General features: G+C 35.6%; 1 protein-coding gene across 3 annotated transcripts; it reads right to left on the bottom strand.

Moving 5' to 3' along the window:
- Positions 1 to 701: 701 nt before the first annotated feature.
- Positions 702 to 18,390, bottom strand: LOC135581879 (protein TOPLESS-RELATED PROTEIN 2-like). 3 transcript variants are annotated; one of them, XM_065158145.1, is made up of 26 exons: positions 18,085 to 18,390; positions 17,599 to 17,902; positions 17,335 to 17,514; positions 17,133 to 17,246; positions 16,888 to 17,046; positions 16,445 to 16,628; positions 16,236 to 16,362; positions 16,040 to 16,149; positions 15,781 to 15,919; positions 15,550 to 15,671; positions 15,376 to 15,445; positions 15,181 to 15,254; positions 15,021 to 15,116; positions 14,839 to 14,934; positions 14,545 to 14,672; positions 13,898 to 14,132; positions 13,641 to 13,814; positions 12,121 to 12,228; positions 11,890 to 12,039; positions 10,799 to 10,909; positions 10,541 to 10,720; positions 10,306 to 10,434; positions 9,905 to 10,000; positions 9,441 to 9,626; positions 1,605 to 1,777; positions 702 to 1,200 (listed from the first exon to the last, which is right to left on the bottom strand). In XM_065158145.1, the coding sequence occupies exons 2-26, from the start codon at positions 17,676 to 17,678 to the stop codon at positions 984 to 986; spliced, it is 3,438 nt and encodes a 1,145-aa protein (XP_065014217.1). In that variant the 5' UTR covers positions 17,679 to 17,902; positions 18,085 to 18,390; the 3' UTR covers positions 702 to 983. The 3 variants fall into 3 exon arrangements, with proteins under 3 accessions (XP_065014217.1, XP_065014223.1, XP_065014231.1); XM_065158151.1 differs by having other exon boundaries at positions 16,242 to 16,362; XM_065158159.1 differs by lacking the exons at positions 17,599 to 17,902; positions 18,085 to 18,390 and having other exon boundaries at positions 17,324 to 17,454.
- Positions 18,391 to 20,763: the final 2,373 nt, after the last annotated feature.

Below are 20,763 nucleotides of genomic sequence, written 5' to 3'. Positions count from 1 at the left end.
TTGAATAGAACAGCAATCATCAGTCCACGGATTGCTGCTGAGACTCACCAAGGAGACGACATCATTACCATTAGATACAGGCTTAAGATATTTAAACCTAAGTTAATGATTGATATATACATCTATCAGATCTTTATAGGTCAATATAAGTCTTAGTTCACATTAGATACAGGCCTATATCGTCAGTATAATGTGGTTTGCATTTTTGTTCATTCTTGCAAAATATAAAAGAAAATTATTTATATTTAATGTGGTGATTTTATTCTAATAAGTGATGATGGGAATGAAGCAAGTAGGGTAATTATTTTTCAAAAATAATAATCCCCATCAAAGTTAATCAAACTTGATATATTGAAATGAATTAAGCTAATGCAACTATGTAAGTAAGAAGGTGCCAGCTAGCTTGATAAAAACTTTAATATTTTATCGCAAGGTCTCTATGTTTCCAAATTAAAATCAAAATTGCTAGCTAATATCTATCGAGTTCAATTGATATGTGTTTTATTTAAAATAATAATATGAGTTATTCATTTCTGATCAAGAAAGGGAGAAAAAGATGTAATTTTCAGATACTGAAACAGATAGAGGCAATAAAAGAATTTAACTTATTCTGGATGGGAACAGAAATGGCAGGCTGCTTTGCTTTATCATCATCCCCATTGTTCTTTAGAAATAAGGAATTGTAATTGGCATCGATCCGATGAACGAAGCAAGCCAATGTCCACCATGAGTTTTCTCTTAAAATGCTGTGATATCCACTGGAATTTATGAGAACAGAGGAGAAAAGAAATCCATGGTAGCTACATATGTTACAACTCATCTATTGCCACCCAAATAGATACGAGGGGCTTTACAAGAACGAACAGGTTAGCAGAAACAAAAGGGAAGAAGCTGTGAAATTGGAGGTGGCTGTTGTCACACAAATGTTTCTCCTACTATGCCCATCTAGGAATGTAACTATTGTTCTACTAAAGAAAGGTTAATCACCTAGGAGGGGGATCTGATGCTTGACTATTGTTCAAAGGAGGATTGGAGGAGACGGGTGGGAAAGCTCCATTTTCCTGCGGAAGGGCTACCCCCCATTTTGAGTCTGCCTCGGATGGTTCCACTACGTGCACCGCACCATCGCTCATACCCAAGGCTATCTGATTGGGTTCAGATGGGTGAGCTGCGATCACCATGGGATAAGCTGCTCCAGGACTGCAAAAAGAAAGAAAGAAAGAACAAAGCACATCAGAGGACAACATATTTCTGATCCCCTAATATAATACTGATTTCATAAATGCCTTATACATTTGCATAACTTAGGTAGTACATGCTAATATAAGGTTCACGGCGCATAAAACATAGAGGAGGAAAAACAACAGAGTGAATACATGTTTCTGATCACCTAGGAAACATCAAAGATAAGTCACCAGTAATTTCTTAAATGAATAGATGATTTTATAAATACCTTACTGTATAACTTAGGTAGTACTTGCTAATAATGTTCTACTGGCTAAAAAACCAACAGAAATGACATTCGCATACACAAAACAAAGCCTTGCAGATTCCCAACTTTTTTGAGGTAGCACATGAAATCCACTGAAAGCAACTAGCATTACCTAGAAATGGATGGGCTTATGTAGGCAGTCCGTGCAATCCGGCAACGAAGCCTCAGGCTATCTGATTCAAAAACTCCAATGGCACCATCACAAAATCCAGCGTATACCAGTAGACCATCACATGAATACACTGCACTTGAAATTGGTGCTGGTAGTGCATCTCTAGGTAACCACTGCACAAGAGAAAAAAAATTTGTAAGTGCGTTGGCAGAAGGTATATTGTAAGTTAATAGTGGAAGCATAAAAACTATGGTCATGCTACTGTCATGTCAAAAAACTTTAATATCATAATCTAAAGTCAAATAACAATAGATTAAACTTAAGATGCATACCTCTCGATGTCATTTAGAATACATTTCTTCTTATACGTAAACACACTGTTATTCGATTCGAAGGAAGTGATTTGTAAGGAGAACTAAACTCGTCTTTTCTTCTTTTCCTATCCTTCATAGGATCACACTATAAACAATGAAATAGGGACTAAGGGGTGATAAAAGGCCATGTCTATTTATAGTCAAGAGTAGATAGCCTAAGATAAGTAATTATGAGTCTTTCCCATTAGAGTATCTCTAATAAGGAATCCTATTATAATTGAATTTTTATTGTATTGGTTGATAATCATAATCTATCCAATTAAACAGGGTCACGTAGTCTAACATTCTCCCACTTAGCCCATTAATTGATATGATATAAAAGAATTTAAAATCATAATAAATAAGAAAACTTTTTTTAAAAATAGTTTTCACTAATTAAATTTTAAAAAATATTTTACATGTGACCACGAATTTTATAAAGCAGGCCAATAAATCCAATAAATGCAATAATACTACATTAAATCTGACTATCAATACGAGTCATACGATTGTATATTATTAATATCATACTTCTTTCTATGTATTACAATATTATTAGTCTTTTCTAATACAATCCATAACGACCATCGTAATTTATCTTGTCAAGACAATCCTATTATTACATTTAATCATAATATGTACATACATAAATGTGAACAAGATAGCAAAAACAAATAATTTTAATTACGTAAGAGAAAATATCAATTATGATACCCACTCAAATATGCATCATCATATCTTTTATGAGTTGTCCACAAACACAATCATAAGAACATGTTCTTTAAATACCTTAGGTTGTGAGGCCTTAGTAAATAGATCAGCAATAAATACACTAGTTATTTTTGGACTCTTTCTCCGACGATCATATACTTAATATGATAATGCATAGAACTGCTAGAGTACTTGTTATTCTTAGAGAAGAAAATTATTGTGATATGTCATAAAATATCCTTAGTAACTTGGCAATTGAGTCTAACCACACCAAGCCCTGAGATAAATTTTCGCAGTTATAAAACTTGATTAGTAGCCTCAAAGCATACTATGAAATAAACTTCTATTTTCGATAATACACTTTGTATTATACTATTCTTAAAAATTATCCCTCTAACTAATATAAAGATAAATCGTAAAATGAACTTTCTATTGTTGAAACAATTTGCAGAATCAACACATGAAAATTTCATCATTTCAGGCTGATCTGATCCCTTATATGTGAGCATATAACTCTTTGCTTTTTATAAACATCTTATCAATTTATTTGTAGCCTTCTATTGTTCTATTTATGGGAAATTCTATATTTGCCTAGCATTCTTTATTGTAAAACTAATATCTAGTCTAGTAGAAGCTTAAGTATATTATAAACTTCCAACTACATATCCATAACCAATATTTCTTATTGATTCTTTTCCAAGTCATTCTTTGAACACTAGTTTAGACTAAAATTTTCACATACAATAATAGGTATATCAAGCTGAATAAAGTTACATACTAAATCTATCCAAGACCCGATAAATATACCATTTCTAACATAATCTTAGTAATCTTTGAGATATATTCCTAAATATTTTAATGCCAATAATGTAAGCTATCTCATTTATATCATTAAATATTATCCCTTGAGTCATGTTTAATCTTAAAGACCAATTTACAATTAACTCTTTTACAATTATTGGATACGTCGATAATTTTCCAAACATCACTCCAATCCATTAATTTTAACTCTTCTTTCGTTGCATCGTATTACTCTTTAGAATAATCACTTTTTATAACTTGTAAAAACAATAAGAGATCCTTCTGAATCCTATGTTATAATCCAAGGTATACAATACCGTACCGTACCGGTATTTCGAGGTTGGCTCGGTACGGTACGGTACCGGCATACCGAGCGGTACACCAGGGCTTACTGAGCTATTTTCCTCTACTGTAGCACTGTAGTACTCTACAGTGTACTACTGTAGCACTGTAGCACAGTCCGTCCGGTAGCGGGCGATCCGCGTACCAGTATGTCGTCGGACCAGTACGTACCGCCCGGTACCATTCGAAATTGCATACCATGTTATAATCTAGCTTTTACACACATATAACATAATTATAAAAATTGACAAATCTCCTTTCCCTTTAAGATTTTTTCAAGACTATCGATTGTGGTTATTCATCAAGTTCATTAATAGTGATATCAACATTATGTATGAGTTTATCAATATTATTTTGTTGTTTACCTTCATCAAATCAATTTGTCTTTACCCAATACTAAATTTCAAGATTATTACTCTTATTAATTCACTACTCTATAGGAATCTAGCAAGAAGATCAAAACCCTGATCCTTATCTATAAAATTCACCACCCCTATCGAATCTGATAATTTTTAACTTTTTTATCTAATTATCTCTCAAATTTATTTATATACACCTAAGGGTGTCAATAGCCTAAAACATTACATGAATTAGATATATATAATTATATTTTGACAAATCTTTTACAAAGATAATAAATTTTCTTTCTTCATACAATAGGAAACATGGAATGATTCACAGATGTAAGTATATATAATCTCAAAGAGTTTCTGAAACTACATTTCATTTCAAACATTTGACTGTAGAATCGTTATAAATTTAAAATTCACATTAAATCAGTACAAACCATCATACAAAACTTCATAATAAACTTTTATTGAATCATAAATACATTGAGTTTGTCATTACTAAAACAAAGGATAATATCCTAATTCCTAACAATTCTAAATAAGAAATTAAATTCTTCAAATTGTAAGAACATAGTATGTATCCTCAATATCCATCAAATGAATCATCTTTAAACGTAAGCAATGAGTAACCATAATTATCGCTTAAAATGATTCCCTATAACAATAAATCTTTTATGCTCCTTTGACTTTTTCGAGTTAAAATGAAATCGTATCCATTATTAGTAACATGAGTTAAAGAATCAAATACAATCCACCGAATATTAGAAAAGATTTTCATAATATTTGAATCGAAACATATAAAGTTTGTATAGCCCTTATAAACTTAACAGATACATTTGGTGAATTATGTTTCAACTTTTTTTATGAGTATGTAGAATATCATGAGACATTTCCCACTTTAATCTTAATTCTTCCTAAATACATATATTAGTCAGCTCATTTAAATTTAATTTCTACTTTATTTGTATTGTTATGAATCTTAAATGCATCTTACTAAGAATGAAGAGAACTACAAATAAACTATACGAGAAGGACACACCATGTCTAATATTCTTGAAATTTGTAGCCTTGTCAGTCATATCGAGGATATATTATAGAATTCCTCGAATGTTGTAATACTGATATGTAATTAGTTCTTTCATTAATGTGTCAGCCAATGACTTTTTAATAAATTTCAGTGTGAAAGTTGTATATTGCAATAGAATCTAAATATTACTAGTAATTGTTATAAAGATAAGCCTAAATAAACCTTTCTTAATTATTTACTCCAACTATTTATTCTATAGAATTTTCAGTAGTTAATTATATGATCCTCCTAACAAGTTCGGATAAGGTCTGACATACCTATTGTAAGTTATATATGTCCAAATCATTTATAAAAAAATAATCCAAAAAAATTAGAGACACTAGAAGCATAACAATATAATAGAAAGTATCACTTTAACAATAAAAATAATATAATATTAATGTTTTGAGTTTTTCAACAAATGTTAGACTACTGATATAATCTTTATTTCATCTTTGGGTGAAATATTAGCATATCTAGTGTTTACACAAAAATTTATAATTATGAAGAATTAATACTATCCTTATAGAATAGTATTACTATCTTCGGGTATACAATTCTAAATTATAAAAATATCTAAAATAATATCATCCTACCCTATCACATAATTATTCGACGTAAATATTATTTTAGGATTATCTAAATCTCCTAATTATGTGTGTCATTATAAATATTATTTTTTTAATATCATTTAAAACTAATTCTATAATATAATTTTATAAATTTATTAGTCTATACCACTTTGGTGGCTATAAGACTAATACAAAAATATAAAATACATCTTAAATATCATGTATATGGAAAAATATTTTTGCAGTTTACACTCCATAATCCTATCATCAAAGGTCACTTTAGCGACTATAAGTTAGATAAAACTTAGGAATATAAATTACAAATAATATTCACTAAATTTTCTTCAATGTAATGCATGCAGAAATAATTTAATATAAAATAATCATAATCATAATAATTATTTAACATTAATTAACATATAAAAACTTATTTGAAGATTATAATCATAATAAAATAATAATCATGACTTTATGTGAAAAATAAATATTATTTTATAATTTTTTTAATATGTATGTGAATAACCATATAAATATTCAAAAGCAATAATTGGAATTTAAGTACCACAAGTAAATAAAAATTTTTACAAATATTTCATATGAGAAAACTATAAAAGAAATTTATAATTTTTAAATACTATATGAAACCCTAAATTAGGCCAATTAATCTTATTTAATTAGACAAGCCTAGAATTGAACTATCTAAATTGGGCTCATCGATTTGGGTTAAACATCAGCCTAATTAGACCAGTCAAAATTAGATATGACCAAAGTTAAAATTAGCCAAAATTAGGGTTCGATCAAAATAAAGTTGACCGAGGTCAAAATCAGTCAAAAACTTAGAATTTGAGCCAAATTAGGTCTAAATTAGGCTATGATCAAAATTCAATCAGGCTATGGTCAAAATCAAATCCGATCATAAATTGGGATTGACCATGGACAAAATTGATCAAAATTAAACTTTCCCAAATTAAGCTAAAATCAAGGTTAACTAGGTCAAAATCCATAGGATTGGTTTGAGGTCATAATTAAAATTTGACTAAGTCAAAATTAAGGTTGGATGAAAATTAAATTTTGGGTAAGATTTGATCAAATTTAATTTTGACCACAATCCTAGTAGACTCATTCCCCATTGTTGGTTCTTCCTCGTAGCTTCTCCATAGCACAGACTATGACATCCTCTTCACATTTGCTAGTGATGGTGCACCATTGATCGTGTGTCGTCGTCCGCAACATAGCAAACCATCCAAATCGTCGTCATCTATCGCAGCGCAACAATCCGCCGTCTACCCTATGTGTTGCATTGCAATGCCTTATCGACCACCCTTCACGTCGCTGTTGGGAGCAATACCCAAATCACCGTCGCCCAAGAAGCCCTTCAACGTCACTTGAGGTGCTGCACTGCTGACCGCCTACACCCAACTAGTGCTATGCACAGCCATCTCACCATGGCATCTCTATCGCACGGTTACTACATGACCCTCGACCTTTCACTCCAATGCTAGGCTATTGTCTGCAAGTAGCACCTAAACTACCGTCTAGGATCTCGATGACTCTAACACGGATAAGCACATGTCTACAAAAAACCATCCCATTGTGCACCTCATCTGCGACACCTAGATTGGTCTCAGGTTGCCATCAAGTTGGTGTTGATGACCACCATCATGATGTGCCATCCGCAGCAACACTTTCCTGCCATGATGCCTCCTATCTCGTCGCAACATCTAGCGACCTTCGGTGATGCTTCTATTGCCAATCCCATCATCATAATGACACACAATGGCAATCTTTCCTACCATAACATGCCATGACCTTGTGCAACTACCACCCTCAACAAGGCTATCACACTGCCACTATTACCCAGGTCTCTATTAACACTTTGTGGTACAACCCTACAACGGTCATGAGACTCCTCATTATAGAGCCCAATATCGTAACGCCACCATCACCTTCGGCCATCACTAGAACCAGCGCACGTCAATGCTAGCAGCTAGACTGCTAGAGTCCTATTGCCACGACTCCCTATGATGCCACCGACAATAGTTTGTAGCCCACAGCAAGGTCGATGATAAAGCAAATCATTGCCCTATGTTGTACCATCATGGATAGCAAGTCGTTTGCCAACATAGATGACAGCTCACCGACGACCACCTATCGCGGAACCCTTAACATCGTCCCCCTCTTGTACCACCGTATGTAGCACTACTGTAGCTTATGTCGTTGCTGTATACAATGTTGTCACCTACATAGTCGTAGCCCGCAATAGGGCTAGTGACCAAGGCAGGCTGCTGGCCTTTATAGCACCATCGTTGACAGTAAACTGTCGAATCAGCTTGTTAACCAAGATCAGGCAGTAACCTTCTATCCATAATTCCACTCGTGTGGACAAGAAACCTTCATTGCCCGTAAGCAGGCAACTACGAGAAACAAAATAGATCGGATCACCCTTCATTGGCAGGCTACTAGCCTTCATAGCACCATCGCCGACAATAAACTACTGACATAGCCCGTCAACCAAGATCAAGCAGCAACTTTCTATCCATAATTCCACTTGTGTGGGCAAGAAACCTTCATCACCCACAAGCAGGTGACTACGAGATAAACAAAATAGATCATATCACCCTTCGCAAGCAAAGGGTGATAACACAAAACAGATCTAATGCTTTTATGATATAGGATATTTGATTTCAAAATAAGTTCTGATATAATTGTAAGCATAAAAATTATAATCATGCTACTATTATGTGAAAAACTTAACAGAATCTAAGATCAAATAACAATAGTTTAAATTTAGGATGCATACCTCTTGATAACATTCAGAATACATTTCTTCTGATCTGCAAACGCACCATCATCTAATCCGAAGGAAATAATATGCAGTGAGAACTAGGCTTGCCTTCTCCTCTCTTTCTATCCGACCACTATAAGCAATGGAATAGGGACTAAAGGGAGATGAGAGTAGATCTATAATTTCTCTTCTGTATATAGTCCCTAGAAGATCCTGTCTATTTATAAACGAGAGCAGATAACCTAGGATAAACAATTAAGAGAGTCCCTCCCATCAGGGTCATCCCCAATAAAGAGTCCTATTATTATTAGACTACTTTTCTATTGGCCGATAACCTTAATTAGAATCTAATCAGAACTATAATATACTTTATCCAATTAAACATGACTACATAATCTAACAAATAGAACTTGGAAGGCTTGAACAACAGCTATCTATTATCAAAGATAGAAGTGATTCTTCATTCTAACCTTACATACATGAAGCAGCATATCAAACACAAACAATCATTAGGATCTAGACAAAAGACTAAAATGCTTGGCATTTTCTCAGCCAGAAATTCCAACAATGTTGTAAATTTATTAAATATCAGATGGGTAATAACAGACCTAAGAATATAGTCACTACCAAGTATAAATTGAGTGTCTTACTGGGAAACATGCTGTGATACTTGTATTCTCATTATAACCAGAAATTAGATGAAGTATAAGAAGTGCGCTCAAGGAAAGTGAGAAGCATATGAAAACATGAATAACTAATAGATTCGAGAAATTAGCAACAACAGATACTGACTTGTTAACATGGTTCCCATGCATTCTTTAAGTAGAACTACAATGATTAAAGCACAAAAACTAACCGAGCACAAAGATTCAAGCTTGTTGTCATAGATTGCCAGTTGGCTTTCATGGACAACCAAGAGATGTGTCTGGTCATTGTGAAATTGAATTTTGGTGTCACCAACCATTGGAGCTGCATGAGTAGCCGGTGTTTGGATAATTCGTGACTTTTTCATTTCCCATCCGTCAATACTCCACATGCAGAGCTGCCATTTCACTTCATCAGTTAACAACCCTTTCGAGTGAGAATATGATGAAGTTAAAAAATGTCCTATCCTAGAATAGGACCTGCTTAAAAATCAATAAGAACTATAATTCATAATACCCATAAGAACTAGAAGTTGCATAGTTAAGAGCCAAATCAATGCAAAAAACATTTTTTTAAAATTAATTTAATGACAAGAAACTAGTAAGTCCTCTATTCAACATTAGTAGAAGTACAAAGCACAATACTAAAGCATAAAATATTATTTGGTCTGCATACCTGAGTATCAGCACCTGAAGAAATGAGAACATTTAGTGGCTGCGAAAATGCTAGGCCAGTTATCTTTTTCTGATGACCCTTGAGCTTGATTTTAACCTACAAGCATGCATGAAATGGGAAAAGAAATAAGAAACAAATAAATTTATTAAGTTTTCTCCATGATCATGAAAGGCAAAATATACCCAATATATTTAAACAATTATATAAAAAATGTGATCTTGTGTTTATTTTTTATCTGAATTTATCTGAATAAGAAAGTTCCTATGGGCATATAAAGAAGCCAAATTTCTGATAAGTCGGTAATGTGATAGGATGCTAGAAATGCTGTTTTAAGTCTGATTGCAAGAACACACAGACGGAGCATACTCATAGAGCAAATACAAAAAGATGAGATTGCTCACCTCATCAAATCGAACATTGTATATCTGAATAGTAGAATCTTCCATTCCAATCGCAATAATGTTGTTGTCTTGAGGATGGAATGCTAGGAAGGAGGCTGCAGGTGGGGGTGGCATGAATGTTGTCATAACCTGTGAAACATTTTTGGTGTGAAGCGACAACGGGAAGATGCTCCTAAAGTATGTTCACTGATCCAAGGTACAAAAGTTGCACATAGAATTTAAAAACTCCTCATACCTTGAAAGTCATCATGTTAAATAAAGAAACTTTTCCACCAGATGCAGACATAACATAGGAGTCATTCTTGGACAAAGCAATACATGCAGTTGCTTCTTCTGGATTGCTATCACTTGTTTCATTGGCCATAAGAATACCGTTTGATGGTTGCCACAGCTGAGGGGCAACAGATGCAGTTGACTAGAGAATTAACACAAGAAGAAATTAGAAAAAAATTTAACAGTGTATGTATTATTCTAATAAATGATAATTACTGACTTTGCCAGAAGGATTTCTCTCAGTACGTGTCCATTTCCAGAGTTTATGGATAGCATTGGAACCAAGTGCCAATACTCCTAGCCCAGAGTTTGTATATAACAAACGAACAACCTGCATATCAAAAGATTATAATGTCAACAGATCAACACTTTTAAGTCCACAGCACGGCAGTCACAATTCCAACAGATAAATGTGCAGGAAAAAGAAAACATGATTTCTTCAATTAAAAATCACTGTGGTAACACAAGATCTGTAAAACACAGAGTGCATGCATGGATAGATATGCTTCTAGTATGTTCATAAAGCAACATTTACGTATATTGGGATCCAAATAAGTGTCATGGATTATTAGCAATAGCTTGTATAATATAAAACATATGTAGTTGTCGAATTTTTCAAGAGGACCCATGACTACAGCAAACTACCCAACAGCAATCAAATTCACAACTATGAAAGATGATAAGGAAATAATTCAATTTCAAAGATCTAACTGAAGCAGTTGAAAGAAGAAAATTTTTGCATATGCCATGTCAACAGATTACTAGCATGGTAGAGACTATAAAGATGTGTGCCTTATCAGTACAGTGCCAATGCATGGCACACCACATAAAATCTATCATATGTAGGCTGTAAAAATGTGATTTGGACACATGCTGGGGGTGGACACAGGACATGTATTACACAAGCAGATGATGACTGCAGGCATGGTCTGCAAGACCTTAATATTGATTGACCAATTTACAACTGCTACTCCCTTACGTATTGTATAGTATCTAAAAGCATAGGAAAAACCCTCTCCCAAGCATCTTAAACATCTAACAGAATACAGGCATTACACCTATAGTCTGAATATAGTAAGTATCCTACGGAAACATATTATGTTACAGGGTTGAACCATTTGAGGCTGCTCTGCACTTGGCCCCTCTTCTAATTACAAATATCACGAAAATTACAACCGAAAACAATCACCAGAGAAAGCAAAAAAAAATTAAAACATTTTCAAGGAAAGAATATGTCTCATACTTGTTCTTCCCTCTAACAAAAGCCAATACGAGAAATCCATAATTCTTTTTAGGGGAACATAAACATACCTTGGTTGAGGTCGCCAATGTATCTGGCAACCGCAAGGTTCTCGGATTGGCAGAATCAACAATGTCAACTAACTTCCAGTTTTTTATCTTGTCAGTGTCGTCTGAGATCTTTGGCTTAATGTCTGCTGTCCTATTATTATCCATAGCAGCCTGCAGTTATTTGATTTATAGTTAATCCCTTAATACTTGATGAAAGCTATTGTAACACTTCATAATGCATTGCAAGCTCACTAAGCTACTCATTGACACAGCAGGTAGGATTCGATCAGCTCGTTCAAGGGTAGCTGCTATAGGACTTGAAACATTTGAAACAGTTCCCAGTGCACTGACAATTTGGGGCTGCATGAAGCAAAGAATGAAATATTGAGAAGATTGAATAAATGCTTAAGAATTTGAAAGAAACACAATCTCCCAAACACTTGAATCTACCATCAGTCTACGAAGTACTTTTTCTAAGATTACTAACATATAGCAATATATATCATTATATAAATTTGGACATATGCAATCTTCAAATTGGCCGACAACTTTGTTACCTTAAATGGCATACTAGTCACGAAAATCTTTAGACTTCTTGATGCAGGACATAACTCAGATGAACCCCAGAATCATGGATACTGGAGCAGAAGTAATTCAGAATACAAAAACCTTTCTGGTTGCTATTTTCATTAAGGAACAGAATACCAAAAAAAAGAAGAAAAGAATATGGTTAATGAAAAGATATTAACAAAAATATTGACAAGAACCAGATCAATAATATGGTTAATCAAAAGATGCAAATCTGCAGGAGGAAAATTAAAAGAATAAATATTTGAAAGCAGAAAAGTCTGAAAACCCTACAGAAAGATTTTCTTTTTCCAAACCAAACAGTAATCTATTTAAATCAAACCAGGACAGGAGTTCTCCTCTCTATCAGAGGAGAGGATTTTTATATGCAGCAGGGTAATAATCATATCAAATTAGAGAGCAAAAGAATAAACAGAAGGAGAACCAAGGAAGAGACAGAGATACCAGGGCCAACAAGCAAATAAAACTTTTTTAATTATCTAAATTCACATACCATCCTTTTAAGAAGGAAATAGGTGCCTCTTTGGCAAATACATGACTAAGCTAATAGAAATCCCACTATGACTCTCAAAATCTAGAGGAAACAAGATCATTTAGAGAGCTAAATTTAAAGACTAAACGAAGACTTAAGACTCGGTTTCTGTAGCATCATGTGAAATGACATCTATTAATGATACAGAAGCATGAATAATAATAGAGGACTGATACACATGATTTGACCCAATCTCAAGAATAACTCCAATGAAACTAAATAAAACACTGAACCAAAACTAAACAACATAAGATTCAAATCTGAACCAATTTGATACAGTCATGGGCCTTTGGCTTCATCCAAAGCTTGAATTTTCCCAAGCCTTTCCACAATGTCAAATCTTTACAAGATAAATTTTCATCTACCTTCATGGCATCAGCAGTCCATCCCTTAGTTTAACATTGATTGCTATGCTCAAGAATCTGTATTGACTAGAGCACAGGATGTAAATAAAGCAATTTCTACTCCAATATTTTAATAAGGCATGCATCCATTTGTGACTTAACATTCCTTTGTGTATTACATAAAAGTCCAACATATGCACAACACATCAACTAATAACAAATATGTTCTACATAGAGTAACAAGATATCTCTCAAGAGTATCTATCAGAGATCATTTCTCTGAAAAAAACAGTTGGCATGAAGAATACCTTTAGATTGGCATTGATCTGTTGAGAAGCACCTCGAGAGTTTTCAAGAGCCCTCATCTCAAGCATCCTCACCAACCTTTGCCCATCACCATTAGCTAAGATTTTAATACCATTGTCACTTGTGGTAACCGCAAGCAATGAACCCTCACGGTTGAATCGCAAGCGAGGACTTGCCTGAAGAAGAAAAGCAAGAAACTTCGGCTGAAACTTTCATGTGCAGTATAGTCAAAGCAAAATAGCAAAAGGCAACTACTAACAGGCAATCCACCATCTGCATCAGTTGTAATAAGAACATTGGTATTGTCCATATCCCAAAACTTAATCATGAATTCATCACCAGCAGCCAATAAACGGTTTCTAGTTGTGTCAAATTGGACAACTCCTAGTGAGTGCTTCCTAAAACCAGAGTATGTCCTTTTAATAGCTCCCTCTGTCTCATTCCACTCAACTAAATGTGAGTCACCATCTTTACTTGTTCCACAAGAAAAAAGCCTACAAGAAGATTAAAGGACAAGAATGTCAATATTCAACAGTGACCTGCGATAATATATAAAGTTGAGCACATCTGAATGATCCGGAAGTTAAATCAATGGCTTGTATGGCCAAGTATGAACATGAACACTCAAGAAAGAGGGGGAAAAGGACTATGGTTAACATGAAAAAGGACAACTATAACACATGAGCTGAAACTTGTTGCAGCATACAGATGTAATTTACCAAACTTCTCGGACACAGAAAACACTATGCACAAGAACACACAAGAAAGAGGAAGAGAAACTGATAAGATGAAGGATGGATACCACACAACAAGTTGAACCATGTTACAGAATGCAGACATTTGAAACTTCTCGAAGCTTAGTACTTTAATTGCAATGTCAGCATTAGTTCATGAGGCAAATGTCACCTTGTTCCATCTGTACTGTATGCCATTGTTGTGCACGAATGCCCAGGAGCATCATAGTCAACTCTAGACCCCAAACAATCATAGAGCCATGCATTGATTTTACCATCAGTGGCAGTAGAGAAAATAAACTGCATAATGAAAAATTATGAAAATCAACACTTAATAGGTTTATGATTGAATGAGCAATTACCAGCTATCTCCCAACACAAACAGAAAACCAAAGAGACCAAACCAACACGTCAACTACAGCAAGCTGAGGATCTAGTAAAACTATCTTAATGGGCATGATCAAACCTGGATAGACTCTTTATAGTGTGGGCATACAGAATAGACAGGAGCTTCATGGCCCTCAAATGTGTATTGCTTCTGTCCTGTAATGGCATCCCATACCTGCCATTCATGTAATAAAAATTAAGAGACATGCATTTTAGTTTTCATCATGCTGTGCAAGTAGAAGAATATATTCTAGTGCTCACTTTGATTGTTTTGTCATCCCCACATGTGATTATTGACAAACTCTTCTTGGGATGGGAGAAGGCAATGTCGTTAACACCACCTACATGAGCATCAATCTATACAACAAGCAGTTAGATGCCAATAAATGGATGCTCACAAACCAACAACCTTTTCACTTACCTCCAACTGTTGCTTCAATTCCCCACTTAAACTAAAAGCATATGTCTGAACAATATGCTTTGAAAAAGCAACACCTATAAGAGGTCATAGAGGATACAATATGAGTTAGAGCAAAAAAGAACATGCAGTGAAGCTCAGATTACGTCATGTAGAATCAGAATCAAACGAAAACAGATTAAGTTTTGCTTTCTGTACCAAGAATAGATCCATCAGGACTCCATAAACATCTATTGACAGATACTGAAGCATCTTTCATTAGTGCAGCCTGCAAATTAGACAGAAACAGAGATTTAAATACTCCACAAAAATCCAAATGAATCAAAATTTTACATTGTTGTAGGAAAAAGAAAGGTAAGAGAAATGTTCAACTTGAGGAAGTGCCTGCAAGGGCAAAGTACAAGACCCAATGTCCCAAACCTTGAAAGTTTTGTGTGCTATCCTCTCTCGAGACCCAACTTCCCATATGCCAATGTCACCAACATTTGTTCCAACTATGAAGCAAAGACAGAGCTGAGACAAATACATAGACAGATATATATATATATATATATATATATATAACCATATGCTTTCGCTGAATAAAATGGTTCCAGAAACTACCAAGAAGTATTGTTTGATGCAAAGGGTGGAAATCCAAGCTCATGACACTTGAACCCTGATTAAGAGTTCGTATTACAGTTTTTGGAATATCATCTTGGGAGTAAATATTGGGTGGATGAGATGCACCAGAAAATGACACCTATTGAAATCATTTTGGTTGCTCAGGCATAATTAACCAAATCAATTCAGATCTTAGTACAACAACCAAAAAATGGCTAATGAAGCATCATAAAAGAGCTCAAATTTTTCTCTTCCATACCTCGTCAGATTGACCCATACGCATTCTCTTCATCAAGTATTCAGAATCTGCTGTTTGATAATCCAAACCAGGAGCACTCGTAGGGGTCCTTGGGTGCTTCAGAAAAGCAGCTATAGAAGACAAGGTAGTGAATCAACAACCTACTGTAAAATATACAAGGCCACTAAGTAGTGCATGAATTTGGAAGTGGTAAAACCTGTACTTGGAGGCTGCACAAGACCTGGAGGAGCTTGTGCCACAACGGCATGTGGCAATGATGGGTTAGCATTTGTCATCCATCCTGCTATAGCACTTGCAGGCGGAGAGACAATTGGTTGAAATGGCTGCATACATAAGGAATTCAACATTAGTCAATGAAAAGAACAACAATAAGATATCAACAAAGGAGTTGAATATTCCACTTACGCTATGAGCACCTATTGGTGGAAATGCCCCTGATTTGGGAATGGCTCCAACAAGAGGACCATTGGTAGGTGGAGGCACACGAGCTCCACTGGCAGGAGCAGCAGCACACGAGTGATCAGTAAAAAGTGTTTTAATATCAGGGTTTGGGCGTGGATTCTTGCAAAGTTGATGCTGCCAATTAAGACTAAACAAGAAAACAGATAATTGGTTTAAATTAAAATGTCAATCATTGGCTATCAATACACATGAGCAAATAAACAATTATATGCATAATGATAAACCAAAATGATGCCACAAATGTTAGGAAACAAAATCTTGAATGGAAAAAAAGTCTATATTGCCAGATTATAACCAAATTGTTTGCTTATTGTCATTCACACTGAAATTGTAATTGTGAAGGGCATGGTATTGGTGATAAATGTATAAGAAAAGGAAATGCATACCTTTGGTTGATTAATGTCCGTAGCCTAGAAGCTCTAAATGGTGGAAATGTCAGCTTATCATGCAACAAAGGATTAGCTTCAATAAGCTTCTTAAGCTCCATAAACATTATATTTCTGGCTGATTTAGTATCCCCATACTTTGAAAGCTGCTCATTTTGTCTGCCAATATTTTAAAAATAAGGTAATACACAAATTATTGTGCCAAGTTGTAGAAGCCATCACCACTGAAATCCAACCTAGCTTACCTAAAATTCTCCAGGGTAAGCAAGTGGGTAATCTCCTTGAATAGCTCCTCATTAAAAGAGGCAAAAGCTTTGAGATCTTTCATAAGTATATCAACACCCTTTGCCCTGTCATGTCTGAGTACAAACACAAAATAAATTATTGAAAAAAAAAAGGTGAACTAAGATTGAAAATTGAACTTTCAAATGAGTACCAAGATCTCACTTATCAAGGGCTTCAAGGTACTTCTGCTTCCTAATCTCAAAGAAGATTTTCATGGAATAGCGATTGTCTTCAACCTTGGTGAAACCACTAAGATATTTTTCAACTTCATCCCATTCCCCTGCTTGAACCAGATCCTCAAAATGTTTCATATTGAAGTAAAAGCCTGAGTCTTGCTCCAACCTACAATTCAACCGGTACCTTAATTAAATGGGAGAAAGAAAGAATACCCTCAAACGACACACGGTTCAAGAAATATAAGCTTACTTATGAACGGTTTCCTTAAATTTTTCCTCATCCAGAAACTGCAGTATCAGGAAAACCAATTCCCTGCTCAAGGAAGACATAGTTCCTGGAACCCCTAACCGCTCCAGCGTAAAGGTCTAAAATCCAAACAAGGAAGCGCGGCTTCTGATCAGAATTCAGAACTAAATACTCCCTAGCCTTCAGATAAATGTTTCTTCTTATCCTGTGATAACTGCTTCAAAGATCTAATTCGGTCCCAAGTGTTCCTCTCAAGCACGATAAAGGAATTCCTTGACGATGCGGCGCTTAGATGAACAGATCTGAGCTGCTAAAACAAATCAAATACAGATAAAACTCAGCTTGCTAAAACTGTATTCGAAATCAGATACAGTTTCAAGCAAGAAAACTCAGCTCGCTAAAAGCATCGCCCACCAAAAAAGTAATGAAACTTTTAATCCAACCAAACTTAAAAAAACCACCATGAATCACAACAGAACAGGAAGATACCTCTGTAGGGCAGCCATCCAGGCCTACAAAGAACGTCGCTCGAACGATCCAGAGCCGATCCAAACCGAGACGAGAGCTCTCTTCGCCAATCCCCACGAATCAACCTTCGATCTGGACCTCGATTCCTCAGGAACCCAGTGAAAATAGAAATCTTCAAAAACTTAAAGCACAGTCCAGACAGAAACCTTCTCTAGATCTCTAGACTTTCGAGGTTCGCCCCGCCACCTACCTTCCTCCTCTTTCTTCTCCCCTTTCTCCTCTCCTCTCTCTCTTCTCCAGCCGCCGTGCTCTCTCTCTCTCTCTCTCTCTCCTCTCTCTTTCTCTCTCTCTCTCTCTCGCTATATATATATATATATATATATATATATATATATATATATATATATCCCTGTGACCTTTGTGTAGCTTATATGGGTTTCGATACCAATCCGCCCTTAACTTTCTCGAAATTACTTCTCTACCAGCATCACGTCACGTCCGCCCGAACTACCGGACGCTAACACAAGGTTATGTTCGTAAAATATGTCGAATCGCAGGGGCAAACATGAAAAAGGAACACAATAGTCATTTCACAAGCCGTGTTAACGGGCTTAAGGTACACAGAAGTCATCAATCCTCAGACTCATTTTTCCGGCAGAATTAAGGCATTGTTCAATTTTAGGACCTGTTAATCTCACTCCTAATATTTTTGCGTTGATCACTGCTTGATTTCTTTTGACTTTAATAGGTGAGTGGAATTGGTGCAAAAAAGACGAGTGCGCGTAGCCCCACGCTAGCCTATCTGGTCGTGGCTTTCTGGTGGCTACATACGACTTGACAACTTATCATTTTGATAAGCACACTGCCTTATCTGACAAGAGGCTGCCCTCTATCCCATTTTGAATACTATCCGGGAATAAAGGCGTACGGTTACATCAACCCCGAGACGGGCAACTGTCGATCCCAACCAGCGGAATCCGCATACGTGTCAGTCCTTTCGGCAGGCTTCACGTGAACCTGAAGCTCTCGCGCTTCGTGCTTTGGTTCACGAAATATATATAACCCTTCCTGTTTCACATCTAACCGTCCTTCCCTGGCAGGACAGGACAGCTCACACCGATAAAGCTACGGGTAGAAATTGAGTGAACGTGGACGCGTGGACAAGCAATGCCGTTTGCAGGATGGACGCGGTCGTGTCCCTGCGCAAAAGCAAATGGGTCAAATCCACGACATTAAATTATTCCTCGAATGGGCATAAACGTCGATCGGCAATATTATACACGGAAGTGGCTTTCCTATCGTGGGCCCACTCCAGTCACATGGCTGGGCCCTGGTGATACTCACACCAAATCGTGTTCCTCGTGTCGACGTACCATTATTCTAAATTGGGCCCCGCTTTGGCGGCCGTCATGTCCGACCTTTCCGAGAGCAATACTTTTCCCGTCCTTGCGCATGTTTACTCGCTCCGCTATCGTTGTGGTAACGGGGCCTCGGTTCCTCCAATCAGAAGGCAGGTGTGTGAGTGGGCACTACGGAAATTGAGTAGGAATGTTTTTTCTCCCTCTCGGGATGCTGACACGTATGAAACGATCTCGCGGGCCCCATCGGTTCTATACAATAAATTAAGGAGGACGCGTTGGCTGATGACTCGGCGGTAATGCGCCACATTGGACGGTCACGAGCGGCCCGGTCGGCCTTCACGTCTCACAACTTCGGCCGTCGCTTTGTGTTGCGTCCCCTGTCGCGTACCGGCATCGCGATTTGACGCAGCGGTGGCCGTGAGCTGGGTCCCATATAGTTCATCCCTCTGCAGCCAATCATAGGACTCTTAGGTGAGTGAGAACCGACATGCGTCGGCACTTTTAGGATCAATGAGTGAGAGGTCCTCTTTAGGATGTGACTGCACAAAATAAGTGTGACTGACTTCTTTAGACATTGTAAACATAAAGTTATTTATATTATTTTAATTTGGAAAGATGTATGATTATAGGTTTATTAAAGTGTCCATCTTGGATTGTGACCATAGGCGTCTATAAATAAAGAACTATTAGTTGTGTTTCCAAGAGACATTATTACTGGAGGATGGAGTTTTTTCAAAGCCACTTTTTACTTTGAATTCCATACACATCACAGAAGCTTTCAAAATGGATTAGTGTATACTATACTCACACGTCACGTAAACTTTCAAAATGGATTAGTAAATACGATACGCTTCTTGAATATGTTAAGATATAAGCATACGAAATATGATTATATTATTATTATAAAAAATTGTAATATCAAAATCAAATAATAATATATCAAAATCTTTAGCCATAAGTTGATTTTATATTGTTTGATATTGCATCTTGAGTTATATTATTTAAAGGCCTCATCAATTATTTTTATAGTTATTAGATAATTCAACAAGTTGTATGACATAATTTTGATTTATCGATATCAACTCTATTTTTATTATACCATACTATCTTTTAGAATCCTTGTTTTCCATGAAAACAACAAGGGATTTTTTTTTATATCAAAATTTGGTTCTTTTAAGTATATCATATAATTATCAAAAATAATATGTATCATTTTCCTTTGAGATATTTTCATAACTTGTGGTTGTTCTACAAGATCATTAGTAGTCACGTCAATATCATATATGAATTTATTTATTTCATAGTGCTTTTCTTAGTCAAGTCTATGGATCTTTTTATA

Source organism: Musa acuminata, chromosome BXJ1-4 (genome assembly GCF_036884655.1).
Source record: "Musa acuminata AAA Group cultivar baxijiao chromosome BXJ1-4, Cavendish_Baxijiao_AAA, whole genome shotgun sequence".
Taxonomy (NCBI): domain Eukaryota; kingdom Viridiplantae; phylum Streptophyta; class Magnoliopsida; order Zingiberales; family Musaceae; genus Musa; species Musa acuminata.
Note: the sequence above shows the minus strand (reverse complement) of the source record. Positions and strands in the feature narration are given on the sequence as shown.

Coding starts and splice junctions, on each gene's coding strand:
- LOC135581879 (XM_065158145.1), bottom strand. CDS start 17,678: ATGTCTTCCTTGAGCAGGGAATTGGTTTTCCTGATACTGCAGTTTCTG. Junction 17,247..17,334: donor TACCTTGAAGCCCTTGATAA/GTGAGATCTTGG, acceptor GTTTGTACTCAG/ACATGACAGGGCAAAGGGTG. Junction 15,117..15,180: donor AATTGAAGCAACAGTTGGAG/GTAAGTGAAAAG, acceptor CTTGTTGTATAG/ATTGATGCTCATGTAGGTGG.